General features: G+C 35.8%; 5 protein-coding genes across 6 annotated transcripts; 1 reads left to right on the top strand and 4 right to left on the bottom strand.

Moving 5' to 3' along the window:
- Positions 1-213: 213 nt before the first annotated feature.
- LOC107185685 (integrator complex subunit 6) lies at positions 214-5,592 on the bottom strand. Its single transcript, XM_015573424.1, has 9 exons — positions 5,349-5,592; positions 5,088-5,165; positions 3,701-3,940; positions 3,424-3,604; positions 2,614-3,341; positions 2,255-2,530; positions 1,840-2,173; positions 899-1,648; positions 214-522 (listed from the first exon to the last, which is right to left on the bottom strand). Exons 1-9 carry the CDS (start codon positions 5,463-5,465, stop codon positions 314-316), a joined length of 2,913 nt encoding a protein of 970 aa, XP_015428910.1. The 5' UTR covers positions 5,466-5,592; the 3' UTR covers positions 214-313.
- Positions 5,593-7,964: 2,372 nt separating this feature from the next.
- LOC107185672 (probable signal peptidase complex subunit 2) lies at positions 7,965-9,186 on the top strand. Its single transcript, XM_015573406.1, has 3 exons — positions 7,965-8,028; positions 8,435-8,739; positions 8,822-9,186. The coding sequence occupies exons 1-3, from the start codon at positions 7,999-8,001 to the stop codon at positions 9,063-9,065; spliced, it is 579 nt and encodes a 192-aa protein (XP_015428892.1). The 5' UTR covers positions 7,965-7,998; the 3' UTR covers positions 9,066-9,186.
- Positions 9,187-9,252: 66 nt separating this feature from the next.
- On the bottom strand, positions 9,253-15,010 carry LOC107185671 (structural maintenance of chromosomes protein 3). The gene is given in 19 exon segments (XM_015573405.1): positions 9,253-9,840; positions 9,915-10,152; positions 10,233-10,371; positions 10,441-10,606; positions 10,685-10,947; positions 11,012-11,302; positions 11,373-11,574; positions 11,648-11,959; positions 12,044-12,355; positions 12,417-12,560; positions 12,635-12,885; positions 12,952-13,066; positions 13,068-13,232; positions 13,301-13,586; positions 13,651-13,810; positions 13,875-14,033; positions 14,104-14,282; positions 14,368-14,443; positions 14,870-15,010. Coding segments are annotated over 19 exon segments (3,600 nt in total). The 5' UTR covers positions 14,885-15,010; the 3' UTR covers positions 9,253-9,713.
- Positions 15,011-15,173: 163 nt separating this feature from the next.
- LOC107185696 (DNA-directed RNA polymerase II subunit RPB3) lies at positions 15,174-16,491 on the bottom strand. Its single transcript, XM_015573442.1, has 5 exons — positions 16,274-16,491; positions 16,060-16,204; positions 15,770-15,977; positions 15,476-15,682; positions 15,174-15,411 (listed from the first exon to the last, which is right to left on the bottom strand). Exons 1-5 carry the CDS (start codon positions 16,357-16,359, stop codon positions 15,227-15,229), a joined length of 831 nt encoding a protein of 276 aa, XP_015428928.1. The 5' UTR covers positions 16,360-16,491; the 3' UTR covers positions 15,174-15,226.
- Positions 16,492-17,217: 726 nt separating this feature from the next.
- On the bottom strand, positions 17,218-19,661 carry LOC107185695 (reticulocalbin-2). Of its 2 annotated transcripts, none has more exons than XM_015573439.1 (5): positions 19,397-19,661; positions 18,451-18,693; positions 18,096-18,243; positions 17,572-18,027; positions 17,218-17,489 (listed from the first exon to the last, which is right to left on the bottom strand). In XM_015573439.1, the coding sequence occupies exons 2-5, from the start codon at positions 18,671-18,673 to the stop codon at positions 17,318-17,320; spliced, it is 999 nt and encodes a 332-aa protein (XP_015428925.1). In that variant the 5' UTR covers positions 18,674-18,693; positions 19,397-19,661; the 3' UTR covers positions 17,218-17,317. The 2 variants fall into 2 exon arrangements, with proteins under 2 accessions (XP_015428925.1, XP_015428924.1); XM_015573438.1 differs by lacking the exon at positions 19,397-19,661 and adding an exon at positions 18,780-18,848.
- Positions 19,662-19,968: the final 307 nt, after the last annotated feature.

Here is a 19,968-nt window from a genome sequence, read left to right as displayed (position 1 = left end):
CTACCAACTGTACAGTCACAAAACGAAGAAGAAAACAAGAACGAAAGAAAAAGGAGCATGAGAGCCATATCTCCTTGGTTGACATCCAGAATGCTATTTTGTTTCGTTAGATTTATCAGTTATTATCACTCCGCGCGCCTTGGCAACATACATCCTTAAACGCTAAACATGCTTATCGCTTTACAGATGTACGACTTGCTTCATGGGCTACCTTGTATCCCATTTGAGACACGTCTTCGCATTATTCATTCGATTCTTAGTTTTCTGTGTTTGTTTTATTACTGAAATAATGCCCTGATTATGCAACGGACTCTTAACTTATTTTTGTGGCACCATTGTGATTCACCTTGTGGTTTACAGTCCAGCTATCCTCTTGTATAGTTTTCAAATATTCTTCTAACAACGATGCCAAATTACGTCTTTTAAATCGTAACGATTCTTTGACGATGTCTCGCAAAAACGCAAGTCGTATATCTAGAGTCCCTTGAATTTGGTGTAAGTGTGAAAATAATGTCGCATAATCTGAAACAAGATCACGAAATGTTACTGATAATCAAATCTCTCTTTTATGGATTTTTTTGGTTCATAAACGCTTTGTACAAGATTATAATACTCTTTACATTGCTACTGTTGGAAGTTGAAAAGATTGGACCTAGAAAAAATTGAGTTTTCCTATAATATGTTTGAAAACAAAAACAATTACAACCAGGGTTATCTGTTGCTGGAATTCTGATGTACAACTACCAAAGCAGGTATAGACTCATTCGAAATCAATGACTAAACATCTACCTTGAAGAGTATTTTGCCTTTACCATGGTATCTATCTAACCTTGTGTTTCTAACTCCCAAGAGTATTCTGCACATGAGAAAGTAACAAAAAGAATCCATATCAACTTACTTGTACCTCTTCTCCGTACTTGCTTATATACAAGCTCCCGAATGGATAAATTATGTTTCCTAATATCTTCTAGTTCTTTCTTCGTCAAAACCTTGTCCTTCTCCACCTTCGGCTCATGCTTCTCCTCAACATGATTAGTTAACCTTTCGTCAACTGAGTTTTCAACGTACACACTATTTTCAACACAATCGTTCAGAGGTAGTTTGTTACACTCGGGTTTGATGTTTTCAATCTTCTCTGGTTTCGTTTCATTCTTAGGTGCGTCGATATTGTTAACTACTGGCGTCAGAGTCGGTGGAACGTCCATGTGATGGTTGTTAGTATGCTCTACTGGAATCGGTTCAAACACTGGTATCGTAGGCATTTCTGCAAGGCCGTTTACCAATTTCTCTGTTGAATTCACTGTCGACGAGTTCGATATACTTGGTGTGACGGCGCTCACAGTATTCAGTGGAACTTGACTTAAATCAGCGGCTGGGGTCACTTGGTTTTTTGTATCATCCACCCAAGGTATGGGCGAACTAGGTGGAGTATTGGTTGGTGTATACGAAGGTCTCCGTACAACCACATCCTTAGGAATTGGACCCGGTTTTCGTTTATTCGGCGGCGGTTTCGAGGCTAGCGATCCTCCTCCATCTGAAGCTGGTAACGTACGTTTAAGACCGCCCTTCGAAGTCGAAGACGTCGCTCCAACCATATCGATATCTGCTTCGTCAACCATCATCCTCTTATCTATCTTGAAAGGATTACCTGAAATCAAACGGCAAGGAATAAAAACATCGTCTAAACTGTTTGTTTCCGGTTGTTCGGAAAATAATCGTGTATCTTCTTAACCTTTCTTAAACTTTCGAGTCTTTTTAGTGTTTGTGTAACTATTTTGATTCGCAGTTGATTTTCCGATTGACTAAATGTAAGACTAATAGGAGATGTTAAATAATTACCAAACATATGCTGCCTAACTGGAACACTCTCGATCTCTCTCAAAGGCGGAGTCATACGTTTCAAATATTCCTGATAATTTCCCATCTGTGCTAGGGGCATCGAGTGTACGTAATCATCGTCAAGTAATTTGGTATGTAAGAGTCCAGGTTGCAGAAAGTTGGCACGCATTCTCACAACCTGATCCAACAAGGACTTCCGAGGAACATCGAAAGCGTTCCTGTAACTCTGTGCACCACGTTGTTGACTTCGAACTAATCCGACTACAAATCCACCAAATTCGTTTAGTTGATCCCTTAGTCCAGTAAACTTATCCTGTAGTAATGGGTGTGATACCTATTAAGACGAGAAAAACAGAATTAATATTTCCATCCTGGATGATTATAAAACAGAAGGGCAATATTTTAAAACATTTACCAAATCCTTCTTCAGTGGAGTTCTGGGAATAACTCGCACTCCATCTGTTATTGTTGTCGTACTACCATTTACTAAATTCTTTGTCATATTGGCGGCAGCGAGTTGTTTGGAAAGAACTTCATTGCAAAGTCTATCGAATTCAATTTTAGCTTGATTTTTCAGTCGTTTCAAGTAATTTAAGACACTATAGGACAAAGAGTTATCCATGTTATCAGGAATCAACGTTTGTGCTAATGGTGCTGGCGCACCCATTCTAGTCAAAGCCCTCCTGAGAGACTGCAATCCATAAATATATAGTATTAACGTATATTAAAGCATAAACACACAATGTACTATTTTAAGATCAATCAGTTACATACCGCCGCATAATATGTCGGCATAGTTCTCATATAATTCTGAAATTGCGTCCTCCATTCATTGGTTGGTTTCAATCTGTGAACCTTGAATAGTTCTTCTAATAAAGGCAAGAGTACTGGGTAATTATAGGGCATTACAAACAGATTCACGCATGTTAAATTAGTGCTTGCTTTTAAATATCCAAACGGATGACCCACGTCGCTTGATTTATACGAGTTGGCTACAAAAACTTGCCAACAAACCGTTGGCTGCTTTCTGGCTAAAATATATTGCGTTAATGGACTCGGTTCTAATTCATATTTATCGAATGGTAGATTTTCTATCACCATGGGCTCTTGGCTAGTACAAGTGAATTTAACATTAGGATGCGCTGATCTTGGAGGCAACGAACTAGCACTCAGGTCGGGCCAAAAGCTTTCAGGAATCGGCCAGAATCCGACTGCGAAACCTTTCTGTGCAGACCGTGGAACATAGATCAATCTTCTACACGAGTGCCATGCTGTGTTTCCTGGTATCGATGGATTAAGCGGATATTGTGAGCGAGTTCCATTTGTTGCGTTATTCTCGTCTTCATTTTCGTCGTCATCCGCATGTAGCGCTTCGTTTGTTAATGGCGGGGGATCTGGTCCGATCTTTTCGAAATTTATCACTACTCCAGATTGAACCTTCTGTACCAGAGAGTCTATGCACTGCATCATCATTCTAAATGATGTTATACAATATGAACGACCTACAAGAAGCAAGCAATTCTTTGAAGAAATAGTTTCCATGAAAAGGCACACTAAAATGTGTTATAAAAATATTTCTTGTACCTCCAGTAACTTCACACATAGCATCTATAGGAGATGAGTCACTTGCAACTAAACCAGTATCTCTCTCTACAGCTGGTGTTCCAGAGAGCCGCAATACCAAAGAAAATAATCTTTGGTCCCATCTGAATGGTTCCTTTGTCAGTTCTGATCCAGGTATTGGAGAATGCATTGGCAATGTGAGCTATCAACAAAAATTTCAGTATTTATTGCATGTGTTATGAGATACAGAAATAAGTGTGTATAATGTCATTATTTTTTAAATGTTTAGTACACTTACATCTTGATTTACCCCACTATTAGTCGTGTACTTTCCTCCATCTGTAATGACAACAATTACCGATGGCTCCAAGTAGAAGGGACATCTTCCTTGACCATATGTGTCTATACCAGTCTGCATTCGGTTTATGTTCAGAACATCTAAAGCATGTTTTAAAGCAGCACCTAATGTTGTCAGTCCGACACACTGTAAGTTTTTAAGCTCGTTCATAAAAGTTGCTAAATTTTCTTTCCAGCCAGCCTAGAATGAAAAAAATTTATTTTTAATCAGTCGTTCTATTATAACAGTAAAAGAAATTAACTAATTTAACTGCTCTAAGAAATAAGTTGCTCTTCCGTAACGGAAGATACGACAAGTGCAAGCTGCATTTTGCTGCTTTCTTGTTGAATATCAATTATTCAACGATCGAAGGGGACAAACAATATGGCAATCGCCACGAATACATCGTTGTCGTATTCGACAATAAGTCATAAATGCGTTTGAAAGGGAAAACTGAAAAGACATGGGAAGGGAGGGGGGAGATAAATGATTAAGGAAAGTCTTGTATATGGAATATCATTAACATGGCTGTTAATCAAACCTGGGTAAAATTTCAAATAGAATCTGTAGAGAAACTATTTTAGGTATTGGATGTCCAACATATTTTGTATTAAATTCTGCAGTATGTTCAACACTGAAGATCTGTTTAAATTGTACAAATTAGATGAGGAACCATAAGAAAAAGTATTACATCGGTGATTCGATACTACAAAAGTTTCTGCTTCCTCTTGACTGAACAATTACTGTTTGTATTTATAAGATGGTAAAGATACATAAACCAAAGACTACACTTTGTCACATGGTATTTAGATATACAGCTACAAAACACAATATATTAGAGTTGTAACCAACTTTTCAATCTTTCATTTTTGTTTTCCTTAATTTTAATCTGGTGTCAATCTTATTATCCCCCTTATAAGATGTAAAATGTAAATAGTCATCACTATTTAAAATAGCATTTCAATTTTGCTTTGGATAGTAATCGTAAATCTGGGTACACTTACTGCAAATGTTTAGACAATCCTGTATACCATTGCATGAAATCAGCAGTCTATTCAAGAGAATGTAAATAAACTACTAATTGTTCCAATTACAGTGGATTGATATTGAAAATAAAACAACTTGTATACTATTTACTATTCGAAAGGAATATCTTACCAAAGTCCTGTAGCTCATAGTGTGTATATATACCTATATGTGTGCCTCAGGTGAAAGGAGTGAGTGAGTGAGTGAGAGTGAGAGAGAGAGAGAGAGAGAACGAGAGACAAAAAGATCACAGAAAAGAAAAGGACAACAAGTGGGAAGGACACGACGTTAAAGATGAAGTGAAATACGAAGGAAAACATACCTTGATGTTCTGAGGCGGATCTTCGAAGGTCAGGAGCATATACCGATCTCCGCGACTTTCTGGCGATCTCTGTCTCACCTGAAAAAGTAAGCTTGAATGTGAAAAAAGATCAGTGGTGAGGGAGGTAATGCAGGGAGCCGTTATCCACGTTGCTCCGTTTCTGTGACGAGGATGGTGCGAGCCAACGACGACTCTCGGGCCTGAACACGACGGAATCGAGGCTCAGCCGGGAGAGCCGGGAAAGCTGTGACTCTGGCGTACCTTCACGAAAGTCTCCACGGCGCTCTTGGCTACGTCCAAAAGCGTGGGTCGCCCGCCCAAATATGCCCTCTGATTCATGGAGGCCGACGTGTCGATCAAAAAGACTATTATGGTCATCTTCGCGAGGCGAACCCGCTCGTTCTCTCGAGGTCGTAACTGCGGCCCGAGACCTCCCGTAGCCAGAACTAGCTAGCTAACAACAGCCCTACGACGGCGTGGCGCATAGCTGCTTCGACCATTGAACGCTCTCTTTCCCTCTACACCGAACCGAATCTACTGTTACTACTACCGCGCGCCTCCGGTGCTCGAACGTGTCTGGTGCGGAGCAGCGCAGGATAGCAGCTGAAACGCAGCCACGAGATCACGAGTCGTCGTGAGTCGGACAGGTCCGTCTGCCAGTCTACCGCTTCTTCCCCACTTCTCTTCTTATTATCAAGCCCTTCCTTTATCTTCCTCTTTCCTTGCCCTTTTTCCTTCTTTCTCCTTCGTGGTCGGTATCTCCTCTTCTTTTCTATGATTTCTGTCTTCTATGATCTTCCATCTCTTTCCTTACCGTGACATGTGTAATCTCTCTCGCTTTCTCTATCACTAGTCTCCTCTTTCTCTGTCGCTGCGTAGCGGGAGCGAAACTCGACCTTCTCTCTCCGGTGTCTAGCTCGTCTCTGTTGATGATACTCTTGTCCTGCTCGTGGTTGACTGCGTCGTGAGCCACGTGACCAACTAACACTGGGTCCCATTGGCTGTACCACCTCCACCGTAAATTTGTCATTGCTCGTTCGAAAAGCATCGCGTTCTACGTGTGTGAGTGTGTGTCATCACGCTGTTTACTTCTAACTGAATAGGGCTGGTTGGTTTCGCCGATAGATTCGCGTGGTCTGCCTTTTCGAAATAATGTTTCCTTTGATGTTTTCTTGAAGATATTATTTTCTTTCACTCTGGTATACACATTAGTCCCATTTGAAAAACAATATCGAGAATAATAATAGTGTGCAAGAGAACGGAACGATGAAATAATCAATGCATAAACATGTTAATTTCACGATAATCTGTTCTCAAATTGCATGCCACTATGTTTGAATGGTTTAAATTCTTGCATTTGCTTTAATGCTCCTATATTTTCTGTCAGCAATCCACTTATTGAAAGTTAATATGTAATCATTTCATTGATCGTCAACCTCGAGCATATTTAATTTTTTTATAGTACCTTAAATGAATGTGTTGAAATTATTATTACTTGAGATTGTTGTTAGTTTGACATAGTTTTATATAGAGATTATGCCGAATAAAAGAGGAAGAGGTATTTTAGATGGTTATTTATTTATTTTAATTTCAAATAAAATTTACATAACCCTATTAGTGTAGTGCGATTTGCGTTCGTTAAAACAGTGTATACACATGCATATATATAAAAATCGAGGTAATATCGCGAGTAATTTGTAATATATTTATCCTATCTTGCTTAACAGGATTTTGTGGTATCTTGGGCGTGTGTTTTTTTGTTATCTTGTTATAACGTTATTATCTTATATAAAGATGCATAGTAGTATAACATATATAACTAAAAATATCATTTCCATTAATTTCGTTTGATTTCGTTTCACTGTTGTTGACGTATTATAGATCGAAACGCTCACATTATTAATTTATTCCATTCTTTCTCATGCAATTGATATAAATCAGCTGATTTGTGGAGACAACTAATAAGAAAATTTCACACAAGTGAATACAGTGGATTATCGCGGATTGGCTGATTTTGAATTCTAAATAAACCGCGTTTGGTCAGATAGTTTATATGTATACATAAAAGTAACACTCAACATAATTATTCAACCCACGTAATCAACTTGAAACTGTCAGGTTGAACGTCATCAACTGAAATGTGAGCTCTCTTGTAATATATTTACTGATGTATTTTATTACATTCAACTGATGTATGAAGGCATCTACGGTAAAATGTTCAAGCTACCAGTTAATTATTGTTTCTGTTTTGCCACAAGATAATACCACAACTATGCAATTTGTTATGACAAAAAAATATGGAAATAGCTCGTGGCACTATCTACGGTGAAATGCTCAAGCTACTAGCCAATTAGTACCATTTTCCACCATTAGAGGGTATGACATTGTTTTCAGCAGCTGTTTCACCAAGAACTTCAGTAGATATGTAATATATTAATTTAAAAATACAACAAGCAGCAATTGTTATTAAATATTATCGAAAGTAGTTTAAGCTAGGTTAAGCTAGGTTTACACGTGAGATATAGAATCTATGCTATGTATTGTGCGAGCCTCTTAGAAACCAAATTGATCGAGTTCATGTGTTAAATATATTTAACTGTATAGTAGCAAAACTTATTTTACATATCATTTATTTACATTTTTTTACCTGTTAATAATAAAGAAATGAAAGGTACATCTTATACTACAATATGCAGACCACATAAGCCAATAAGCGGAGGTTTTCTCTAACGTTCATTCGTTCTTCCGTGATACAATAAAAGCTGTTTCAGAATTGTTATGAATCGACCCTAAAGATTTTAATGATTGACGTGTACAAATTTACTGTGAAGTTGTGTGAAGTTGTGCCAAGCGTGCCAAGTTGTGCATCATTGTGGATCCACAAGGGTTTCGAAGTGAGGTTGTGTTTACAATGGGTACAGATAAAAATAATGAAAATCTCGTAAGTTTAATATCGTTAATTACGCGAGCACAGTGAATTAATACTTAATAAAATAATTACTAAGACGTTACTCAATTTACTATGAAATATTCATTATAATACCTTGCTTAGACATAGTGAATGCGTTGTGCCACGTATGGTACCGTCAGTAACTTGAAATAGTTTTTTAAATAGGAATTTGTAGTCTATTAATTAATTTATTGTGTATAATAAATTTCTTTTCAGTTTTATTGTTTATGTTATTAGTTCGTACATTATATATGTTTTTGATATAAGTTTTTGCAAATACCGGTATGTACTAAGCTTTAGACGCTAAAGCTACCGACAGATCAGTCGTTATGTTATTCTTAATCTATCAATGTTGTTTTCCTTTTTTCTTTTAAATTAATAGGACTTATTATTTCAGGTGATTAAAGTCAATAAGTGGGATGGTTCTGCAGTAAAGAATGCACTCGATGATGTCGTTAAACAAGTACTTACTAGCAAATATAATTATATAGAAAATTTTTCACTACTGGATGGACGATTAGCGCTTTGTGGAATTACTGTGACACTGGCACTCATTGCTCTGCTATGTGATTACCTTTATTCATTTCCAGCATCTAAACCTGTCTTAGCCACATGTGTCACATTATATTTTTTTTCAATGGCACTGTTAACAATATATACAACATACAAAGAAAAAGGAATATTTGTTGTTGCAGTTCAAAGGTACACCTGAGGGTATTTAATTCTCTCTAGTATCGCTTGTGATTTACCATGGAAGTACTGAGTAAAACTTTTGACCTTTCAGAGATCCAGCAGGTTTTAATCCTGACCTTATTTGGGAGGCAAGCTCGTATTTAAAAAAATATGATGACAAATACAATCTTGTGTTATCTGTTAGAAATACAGCTACTGGAAGTGTAAATGAAGCGAGTATTACAAAATCTGTGGCTAATTTCATTGATATCAATGGTGTTGTTATATCAGAGTTAATAGAAAATGCTGTATCAAGTATGCATGATAGCTTAAGCAATCAGCGCAAAGAGAAGTAGCAGCAAAAGATAATATTCTTCCACCAACTGAACTTATCATTCTCATTATGATTTTTTTTATGCTTCATGTATTCCCCATTGATGTAAATACAATGTGAGAATAAAGTCCAGTGGTTTAAAATTATGTATGTATTGTAATACATGTTTAAATACAATAGAAAAACAAATATAAACTTTTACATAGCCGTTAATAAAATAAAAACTTTCTTTATCCACTTACATCACTAGTGAATTATTTACATAGCTACTTCGTTTTATCCGCCAATTTCTCTTTCGCAAAGTATAACTACTGAATTCGAGTATCGCACGCGTACGGCTCTCCTAACAATCAAGGAATATAAAGTAGAGCAACACATGTTCAATGTACATAAATTAATAGAATTATAAACCCATTAATGTGGAGTTAAAATTATTGTTCATTGTTCTCTACGCACAGGTACACTAACATAATAAAATATGCCGTTTTCATACGAAGTCGAAAGCATTCCTTGTTTAATGCGATAAACATACAATTTTGAAAAAGGTTTTTGTATAAATGATTAATAATGATAATAGCCCGGGTAATTTACACGCCATAAAATCGTTCAGTTTTAAGAAAAATAACCGCTTCCAGACCGATTATGATTTATAACTAACGTATAGTCTATATTAACCGTGCGTTGTGTCATCTTCTACAAAGTCGGCTGCTTCTTCTCGCGTCACGCAAACAACGTGAGATACTTTATTTCGGAATTTGACACCGTAAAATTTGTTCGCGTGTTGTAGTAATTCTGGTCTAAAAGATAATTATAACTTTAAGTAATAAACAAAAAAAAAAGTATACTGTAACTACGAGTATTATAAAATTACCTGAACGTTGTTGTGATAAATTGGGCATCGGAACTAAGTTCATGAATCATATCTGCTACAGCTTTTCTGTGTTGCGCGTCCAGAGCTTGATCAATTTCATCAAACAAGTAAAACGGCGCGGGATCGCATTTTTGGATTGCGAATATTAACGCCAATGCTACCAATGATTTTTGTCCACCAGATAATTGATTCATTTCTCGCATTTCAGCTCTGTGACCGGTGAAAGAGACTCGTATACCTAGTGAAATTTAACAGTTTTGGTGTTTTTTTAATTTATTATTTTTTAATTCATTATATTAAACGTACGTATTAACTCACCAACTCCGATAAACCTGTCAGATTCAGCCGATTCCGTCGTTGTGTCGTCTCCCTCCTCGCCATCCGCCGTCTTCATAACTAATTGTGCATGACCCGATGGAACAAGTTTTTTGAACACCTCGCTAAAATATTTGCTTACCTAAAACGGGCCAGTATAAGAATAAGATAAAAGAAAAACAAGAGTGTGGGGTAATATTGTACTGCATACTTGTTTAAAAGTAAATTGTATAGCTTCACATTTACGTTGCTCCAGTACAGACATCAATTCTTTAATTTTCTCATCTCCTCTGTCCAACTCTTCTTTTCTTTTTACAAGTTTTTCTTTTTGATCGCTGAATGACATGAACTGATCTAATGCTTTTTTATTTACATGACTGGAATGAAGGTGAAAGTGTTGTTACACGTTACTGTGGACACTGAAGTAAAAAATTCAAATTTTACTGTTGTTATACCTATATTTTTTTAAATGATTATTTGCTTTTTCCATTTCTTTGAACAACTGCTTGGTAGACATAGCGCTAAACTTAGAATATACTTCGTGACTAGGCAGTGCACCAAGTTCTGTGATTTTTTGTGTACATTCTACTATTTTTTGTTGCAAGATATTCAATTTGCTGGCCAATTTTTCTAGATCCTTAGCATCAGCTTCTATCCTTTCTTGTGCTTCCTTTTCTTTTACCTTCCACTTCTCAACTTCTGCAGATTCTGCTTTTTGCTAAAACAGATAATATATATCGCAAATAATATAAATGTAATTAAAAATTATTTCTTATTTTTACCTTCTTTATAGCGTTAGTAACTCGTTCATTCTGAGCCTTAAAGTCTGCATTCACTTTCACTAGCCTCTTTTCAATATCCGCTAATTGTGCTTTTGACGATTCTAATTGACGTTGACGATCTTCTACTGATATCTCTTGCAGGGCCTGTACCAGTTCATCTTTCCTCCTAACTAAATTGTTGGTCAACAGGTTTTCCAATTTATTTTTCTCAGCCTCTAGTCTCATACGTTTAGCAAATGCTTCTTTATTATCTTTCGTTAAACGTCTTATATCGTCATTCAATGTATCCACCTAAATTAAAATAATCAATAAGTGAATCACTGATCGAATTTAATTATTTTTTCAGTTTCATTTTCAATACCTGGCGTTGATCAGCAACAGATAGTTGTGCCATGAGTTCTTGATGTAATTCGCTTTCTAAACCTTCTTTCGTTGCACGCATCGCTTCCAAACTCGATGTACATTGGGCAAGGCTTCTTTCTTTTGGTGTACGGTATCTTCCTATTGCACTCAATTCTTCCTTCATAAGTCGTATTTCAGCTTTCATTTTATCGTACACGTCTCTACAGTAACAATAAAATTTGAATATTTCTGAAACTTCGTGGACACCAGTAAAATCATGAAATGGTAACTCACTTAGCTTTACTATTTTTAGTCTCGGTTCTCTGCATTTCACTAACGTAAGAACTAATATTTTGGTCTGCCTTCCTGATCTCGTCTTTAAGAGTTGTCAGTTGAGATTCAAGGGATGCAATCTGTGCCATTAATTCCGACCTAGTCTTTTGTATTTCTAAGCGTGACCTTAATGTGTTAAAGTATCCACCCGTTAATGATCCTTTTGATGATACTTGGTCACCTTCTAGAGTTACGCAATCTAAACCAGAAGTGCGGGCTAGATTTGTCGCAGTTTCTAAGTTACGACAAATTAATGTTTTTCCAAAAATATATCTGCATTGTAGATCAAAAATTAAAGCTTTACAATGTATTAAAGTAAATCACATATTGTTAGATATTTCATTTGTCGTTACGCACCTCAAAGCTTTATCGTATTTCTCATCGTATTCCAATTTTGATATCATAGGCATAGCGTCAGGCGTTTTTGGATAATCCATATCTTTTACGTGTAATCGATTCAAAGGCATAAATGTTACTTCTCCCGGAAGTCGTTGATTGTTCATTTCTTTCAAGATTTTCGTTCCGAATTTATCTGTTTCCACGATGTGATGGAACAATCGATTTCCAGCGGTCACCTCTACAGCCATATAAAAATTCTTCTCGCAACTGAAGTTCTCAATCACAGGCCCATAATAGCTACTCACCTCATGGACCATGTCAGTGCGTGTTCTGGAACATAAATGACCACCGGTGTAAAATTGTTCTTTATAACTAGAATCATAATATTTACCGAAACGTATCCAGCACTTTTCGCACGCTATCTCGCCCGTTTAGAATAGGTTTTCCAGCCATAGATCGCAAGCTCTGATCCGCTTTCGCCAAATCTTCTTTGAGTCCCGATAAATTAAGTTGTAATACGCTTTCTTGTCGGTATCTGCAATATCGTAAGTATTATTTGTATTGTGTTATATCTTCAGAACTACACAGAAGATTAAACTGCAAACGAACTGTTCTTTTCGAGTGGCTTGACACTGGTCCTTTGCTTTAGTTAGCTCATAATATTGCTTGTTGTGTTCATCTATCGATGCTCTTTGTTGTTCCATTTCACGCGTGTGCTCTTCGATTTTTTTCTCTAAGACAATTTGTTTCTCCGCATCCTTCTTTAAGTCTTCGCTAATTTTTCTTTGATGCTCTTCCTTATCTTTTATTTGTTTGGTAAGTTGCTTAAGTTCGTTTTGTATCCACTTATCTCTCTCATCCTAATATGAAGGCATTATTAAAGAATTTTGCCTATATCTTGTATATAATAAAGTTATATTGAGTACCCTGCTAGTGAATTGGCTGCCGCGTCCCTGTTTCGCATACAATTCTTTTCGTTTTTGCTCTTTTAATTGTAACTCGCGTGTACACTCCTCTTCTACACGTTTCATTTCCTCGTACTAAAATAGATTGTTAATTAATAACTTCATTATACAAATTTATTCAACATCATATTTCCTGCTGTGCACGTTTCCTGCTGTCATTGTCCCCTTTCACTTCTTCCAATAAATCATTAATAGTTAATGTCAGTTTAGTTTTTTCTTTTAACAACTGTTGCTGTTCAGCACTGGAAATCAAATTTTTATAAATAATCGTAATATAAACAAAAACTAGAACCATCTAAATGAATATTACCTGAGCGTATCTCTTTCTTCTTTAGCAGTTTGCACTTCCTTCTTTGCTTCCTTAAGGCGTTTAGTTGCAGCTCTTACCATTTCCTGTGCAGTTTTTGCTTCTGCGCCTAAACGTGCTTGCTCAGCGCCGCTATTTGCCCTAGACTTCTCCAGCTCTTCTAACTTTCTTTTATTCTCTTTAAGCTCACGTTCGTGAATCGTATACTCTAAACAGCGACGTTGTTTATCCCAGCATTGATATTCTTTAAGTTCTTCCTTTTCTTCTTCTAACGTTTTTAAACGCTCCTCTGCAAGTCAATCATATAGTAAGCTTTTTCTGAAATGTTGTTACAAACTTTAATTATAATTTACCTATTGTTCGTAAAAAGTCTTGAATCTTCTCCAGCTTTCCTTCTGTTTCTTTTAAAATAAATTTTGATTCTTCTCTTCTGTCATCATATACTCTAGTACCAGCTACTTCTCGTAACAATTTAAGTCTCTGAGAATCAGGCGCTGTTGCCATTTGATTTATCTGTAGAATAAAATTTCTTATATGTCCTTATTTTCACAAATTACAAATCTATCATAAACCATACCTTTCCCTGCTTTACAATATAATATGGATTTGAACGTGAAAATCCGGCAGACTCTAATAAATTCATTACATCATTTCTGGTTACGATTCTTTTATTAAGGAAATATTGGTCCTTCTTCGAGCCGATCACTCTCCTCAAGTATACTTCTTCCTTGTCAATCTATAACAAGAAGAAATTAGTATGTAAGACAAAGTTATAAAGCAACTAAACAATATGATATGTTACATACTGGTAATCTTCCATCAGAATTGTCAAATATAATTTCCACATGTGCCGAAATAACTCTTGGCCCTGTACCCTCATGCAATAAAGCCTGTCTCTGTTCTGGTCTGAGATGGGAAAATTCATCGCTTAAAACGAATTGAATTGCATAAAAGAAATTACTCTTGCCAGAACCATTTCTTCCCACTTAAAATGAAACAAATGGCAAATAATTGTTATTTAAAAAGTACACTTCATCAATTTTAGTAAAATACTTATACCTTAGACATACCTACTACATTGTGTCTTGGATCAAAAGGTTCTACTACTGTTTGTTCACGATACGACTTGAATCCCTGAATAATCACCTAATCAGAGAAAAATATATTACAAAGAATATAAAAATATTGATGTACACGTCTGTGACACACATTCATTAAATGATACAAAAATTGCATTAAGTATAAAATTAAGAGTATTGTGAAATTGAATAATAATTGTTACATGTTTCTAATCTCATGAATAAATTTAGGTAGTTTAGCAACATTCTAATAAATTTGTGTCCAACCATTTATAGGTGTACCATTTTGTTTATTATTTGTAGTGGATGCATGATTCTAAGTAAGGGAAAGGATCAATGCTATCTATTCGACAATAATCTTAATCGCATTAAAATTCAACAACAATAACAGTAATTGCTTCGAATGGTGAGCGTCTGTCGAAGAGGAAGTAGTGTGAAGCGCGCAAAAGAAGACGGATCTTCGAAAGGTGTGCTGATTATTAATTTTCAGTACCTGTTTGATGTACATGGTGTAGGATGATTGACACGAGTGTTTCTCGTGTTATCGTTTTACGGTAACTCAATCGGAAAAACAACTTCTCTGTCACTGAACAGAACAAAAATATTCGACCGACTTGTTGGCAAAGCGACATTTGTAAAGTAATCCACAAAACGATAACGACAAAAAGTCCCTATATTTGGGCGGGAGACGTGATTTCGTTGCCATTACACAAGCAAAAAAACACTATGTTTTTGAACGTTTTATTCGACATAAGGGTAAAATAATAACAATTTATTTCAATGAAAAGTTTATTTTAAGAAGAATAGCTGACAATGACTTTATTTCTAAGTTGTTAATACCACACATTCATCAGTGATGAATACTCAATGCATCACTTTGAACTTCATGACTTAACTGTGTCTGCAAATTAGACAGTTTATTTTTCAATGCTGCAATACCCATCATTACGATGTTTTCAGGCTTTAAAGCACCGCTACTTTCAACATTAAAATAGTACTTGTTTGGCTTAGCTTCCCAATTGAACGGTGCTTCATCTGAAATATTTCAGAATTATTAATTATGTGTACCAGTTCATCTTGTAAATATTACAATACATACACTGATCTTCTTCTAATTCACTGTATTCGGATTTTGGCCATTCATCAGGTTTTGGAAACAGAGTGTGTCTCATACAATTGTCTGGATCATATTCGAAACTTACACCAGCAGTTGGGTTCCACTTTGCATGTTCCTTTCCAAAGCCTTTTTTGGCATACGCTCTTAGTTTCAACTCTTGTCCTTTACGTAGCTTCACTATTAAAATCTCTATAAAAAAAAAAAGACTAATTTATATTGCATTTCTTATATCCACATATGTTTCATGATAGAAGTATTGTTTTTAAAGACACCAACCATCTGTTTCTCCATATTCACTGGCATCATCTTCTCTGTGCCTAGATGTAACTGGAAGTACTCTTGGATCACTGGACTTAAAGTCTGCAGTCGTTACATGTCTTGTTTGATCCTCTGTGCATTTTACATCAAGGGTAAACTCCACGCTACATTCTGGACAGAAGTCCATACATTGACAGTCCCTTGTATATTGTATTCTATCTACGACCTGAACAATTGTGGTATATTTTTTCTTCTCCTCTTTAAATTTTAAATTTACTGAATATTCAATTCTTGAAATGATTACTCACATCGTCGCTAATTAAAGGTATCATTCCAATTCTGTGAGCCAGGAACTCGTCGCTTAGAACCGTTGAATTGGCTTCTAACTGAATCCAGTCGATAGCCATAGTAGGTGTTTCGGCGATGAAAACGCGCCTCATACTGTTCGCTACGCTATAAATATTTACAATACATATTTAGTAATTTTAGCTGAAAGACCAACCACAACATAACCTGTTTCACCTTAATTCGGTGTCTTCTACTTGAAATTTGACATTCTCCTCGGTTAAATCCGAGATATGGACCGATGGTTGATTAGCGTACGGCATTTCGTTCAATGCCTTACGTTAAACAAATGGACAAATATTTTTTAATAGCAAATATTCTCGTTTTAAATCTGTCGAACGATACGTCAAAAAATACTTGTTGATGTTTATAAGGAATTCGCTAGTATTCGGTAGTCCCTGGTGGTCCCTGGAAGTACAGCGTACAGCGCCACCACGAAATATTTAAATTACACAACTTTTCACTTTTTATTTTTAAAAATATGACCAAGATCGTTAAGGTGTAAAGTATATTTTATTAAAAAAATGTATCACATTACATATTATTCGGTATAGAATATGAAAAGTAGGCAAACATACCTCGAAGAGTATGTTCGACTAAACACTAAAGAACACGGGAATAAAGTTTAACTTCTGGTAAAACAAATCTCATCAGAAAGATGAAGAATAGTTCGAATGAACGATTCCTTTATCGAGGATACTCAAATTTTAATTGATTATGTTGTATTATTTTATATATTAACTAATAAAATTTAGAAAATTTAATTGCTGTTTAGATAAATTAAAAGCCTGCTTCTTTCCCTCTTGGAATCTTACGTGTAGGAGAATCTAATGCTAGTGTATACGTGTAATTAATTCTTTACGCAATAAATAACGAAAACAGAACAATATGATTTTGGTAATTCTCACTAATCATAAGAAATATAAGTTCTATTGTGATAAAATGTAGTTAGACACCACTGTGTTTATGGCACTATAGTCTTGTAAAAATTGGAAGACTGTGGTGAGATACTATTTCTTAAGTATTTTAAGTAAGTTTGTGCAATTGTAATTAATTTAAATACAAATGTACTCTAAATGCAGCATAAATAGGAACACCGAAACATATCAGAGCTGAAAGTGTAGCATTAAGGAGTATTAAAAATACTTTCACAGATGTAAATTTCTGTTAGGTATTATGAAGAAAAATGACGATTTTGCTAACGTGTCTAGGAATCGACTCTTAAAGTTCATCTTGGAAACGCTCAATATCTTGTAAATGATCTCCGTAATCTGTTGCTTCGCTGCCAACGAAGGCATCGTGATGGTCTAAAATTTCATCAAAGGATAATCTATTATCGTGGTCGTCGTCAGATGCGGCGAACAAATGATCCACTTCATCACTAGCTATTTCTCTGTAATATTTATGATTTTAGTAATACAAGGAATGCTAGAGACTTATAAACTGATGAACAATCATATAAATATTCAACTTACTCATTACTAGGTACTAGCCAAGAAAGTATTTCATCCGAATCTAATCTTCCATCCCCATTCTTGTCATGTTCATAATCAAATTTATCTTTTTCTATCAACAGCCATTCTTTGTTCTCTGCTTTAGCTCTGTTCCCAATAAACTCTTGGAAACTAATGTATCCATCCTTATCTGTATCTTTGTCAACCAAAGCTTGCTTCAGGAGAAGTGGGAACATTCTAGGTGTTTCTTCAGGGTGAGTGTAAGCTTTGAATTCTTCTGTATCAAGGTAACCATCTTTGTTTATATCAGCAGCCTCAAATGTCTGCTTGTCGTCAGTGATAAGCTTATCGTCCACTGCTAAATCTTCTGGATCTGTGCCATATGTATCTTGAAGAACTTCATTCCAACTGACTTTACCATCTTCATCTGCATCAGTATCTTCCAATCGATCTTGAGACTCCTCAGCAGATAGCATGCTGTTGCCAGAACAAATATGCATTATCATTTGTTCGTAATAAGCACACAGTACTTCAAATATATGTACCTAAATGATCTTAAAATCCATGCTTTCAGTTCATTCCTCTCAATGACTTTGTCATTATTTAAATCCATTTTGGTCAATAAAATTCCCAAACGTCTTTTAGATTCCTTCATGGGAAGTTTGTCAAACTCCTCTGCTTCTTTCACGCTTCCTGTAGACAGATGTGTAAGTTGATTTTTTCCTAGTGTTCTTTGTTTATAATTACGCTATTTACACAAGAACTTGAATTTCTTACCGTACTGAATATTAGATAATTGTTTACATTATAAGTGCATGAAGTCCATAGTTTATGCAACATTGATAACAAAAACTAACTTCTTTCAATTATATTCTATAAATGATATATAGGCATAATTACCCAGGATAGCTTCATGGTCAAATTCTTGGTGATGTTCTCCTCCAGCATAGTGGTCCATGTCTCGTGGACTGAATGCACCATCCTCGGTTCTTTCATTACTATTGGGTTTGTTATGCTGATGAGTGTGTATATGTGCGGACGCTGCATTTCCGAATGAAAAGAATCCGAAGACTATGACAAGTAGGAAAAGCAGAATCCTTAGACGCATTCGGCGTGTATACATCGTAAATTTGAGTAATAATTCTGCAAACGAGAATACAAAAAGCGGATAACCTCACATCAAGAATTTGACAGATATGCTGATGTCTGTACCGAACATCGTAACGAACCTTATCGATTGCGTATCGTTACGCGTACGTATAATCGTTCTCGAACACCGATCTCGTAGTTTTCAAATCTAACGATACTGGAACGTTTCTTTCATAGTCGTTAGAAAGTAACGGTTGTTTGTGTCTAACGTGCTCTTCAATTGTTTAAAAACATTTCTAGTGAGTCTGATTTTAAGTTGGAATGTGATCCAAAATGCCTTTGATGCTTATCTTGAGAGCGAAAGTCGTCAATGTGAATATCATAAAACTTATTTTGAAGAATATTTCGGTCGTTATTGCCAATATACAAACTGTGACAACAGACAGTGTCTTCTAAGAAATTATATGACGTTACTAAATCTGTTTCCGTGTATCTTTCTAAGCTAATTAGCATTTAATCAATCAATTTGAGTTGTTCAATATAAGACTGCGTGCTAACAAATTAAATTTGTTGGGGCCAATCATTTAAAAGAAATGTTTAAAACCATGTTTGTATATAAAACTGATTTACTGTTAGACGCTAGTAATCAAAGATTTGTTTAATTGCATCGTCTCCTACAATTTGCATCAAATTTCGTCCAGAAAGTGGTAGTCCAGATCGCGGACTCCTCTTATAAGTACTAATTAAGTTTACGTACCTTTTCGAAAATGTTCCACTGTTAAAAGCGGATGGTCATTGCGTTTCACGACACGAAATAGAAAAACCGGTCGGAAATTATCTTTGCCCGGAGAATGTTACTGTTGTACGCGCGTGTCGGAGTATCTGTATCAGTTTCTTGGACTTGCTCGTGAAAAGGAAGCACGGAGAAAAAAAGATGTCTTGTCTGCTTTAGCCGCGATCAGTATGTGTAGTCATGACTTTGTTCTAGGGTGCTGGTACAAAAATAGACTAGCCGTACTAACACGCGTTCAATTTATTTCTAACTTTAGTGATCGTCCGATGAGAGCGAAAGAGATGCTCACTGAGCAGAATATCACTGCGGGAAATATTGCTTTCTTTTTTAATTTGTGATAACAAACTGCATCTAGTATTGAGGATGCAAACCAGAAGTTCACGTTTCTGAGATTTAACAGATTTCAATTTTTATGTTTTTTACTTGGTCCATAGGGCAAGGTTAAGTACGGTTGCAATGATATACCTTTTATCATTTTCATTGAATAATTTTAGACATTGATTTAACCACCCTCAAAGGACTAATTTATCGAAGGT

This window comes from Dufourea novaeangliae, unplaced genomic scaffold (genome assembly GCF_001272555.1).
Source record: "Dufourea novaeangliae isolate 0120121106 unplaced genomic scaffold, ASM127255v1 scaffold67, whole genome shotgun sequence".
Taxonomy (NCBI): domain Eukaryota; kingdom Metazoa; phylum Arthropoda; class Insecta; order Hymenoptera; family Halictidae; genus Dufourea; species Dufourea novaeangliae.
Note: the sequence above shows the minus strand (reverse complement) of the source record. Positions and strands in the feature narration are given on the sequence as shown.

Coding starts and splice junctions, on each gene's coding strand:
- LOC107185685 (XM_015573424.1), bottom strand. CDS start 5,465: ATGACCATAATAGTCTTTTTGATCGACACGTCGGCCTCCATGAATCAG. Junction 2,174..2,254: donor CTCCACTGAAGAAGGATTTG/GTAAATGTTTTA, acceptor TCGTCTTAATAG/GTATCACACCCATTACTACA. Junction 1,649..1,839: donor AGTTAGGCAGCATATGTTTG/GTAATTATTTAA, acceptor GTTTGATTTCAG/GTAATCCTTTCAAGATAGAT.
- LOC107185695 (XM_015573439.1), bottom strand. CDS start 18,673: ATGTATACACGCCGAATGCGTCTAAGGATTCTGCTTTTCCTACTTGTC. Junction 18,028..18,095: donor TGGATTTTAAGATCATTTAG/GTACATATATTT, acceptor TTCTGGCAACAG/CATGCTATCTGCTGAGGAGT. Junction 17,490..17,571: donor TGGCTAGTACCTAGTAATGA/GTAAGTTGAATA, acceptor TAAATATTACAG/AGAAATAGCTAGTGATGAAG.
- LOC107185672 (XM_015573406.1), top strand. CDS start 7,999: ATGGGTACAGATAAAAATAATGAAAATCTC. Junction 8,029..8,434: donor ATAAAAATAATGAAAATCTC/GTAAGTTTAATA, acceptor TTATTATTTCAG/GTGATTAAAGTCAATAAGTG. Junction 8,740..8,821: donor TTTGTTGTTGCAGTTCAAAG/GTACACCTGAGG, acceptor TTGACCTTTCAG/AGATCCAGCAGGTTTTAATC.
- LOC107185696 (XM_015573442.1), bottom strand. CDS start 16,359: ATGCCGTACGCTAATCAACCATCGGTCCATATCTCGGATTTAACCGAG. Junction 16,205..16,273: donor GTAGAAGACACCGAATTAAG/GTGAAACAGGTT, acceptor AAATATTTATAG/CGTAGCGAACAGTATGAGGC. Junction 15,412..15,475: donor TGAATTAGAAGAAGATCAGT/GTATGTATTGTA, acceptor GAAATATTTCAG/ATGAAGCACCGTTCAATTGG.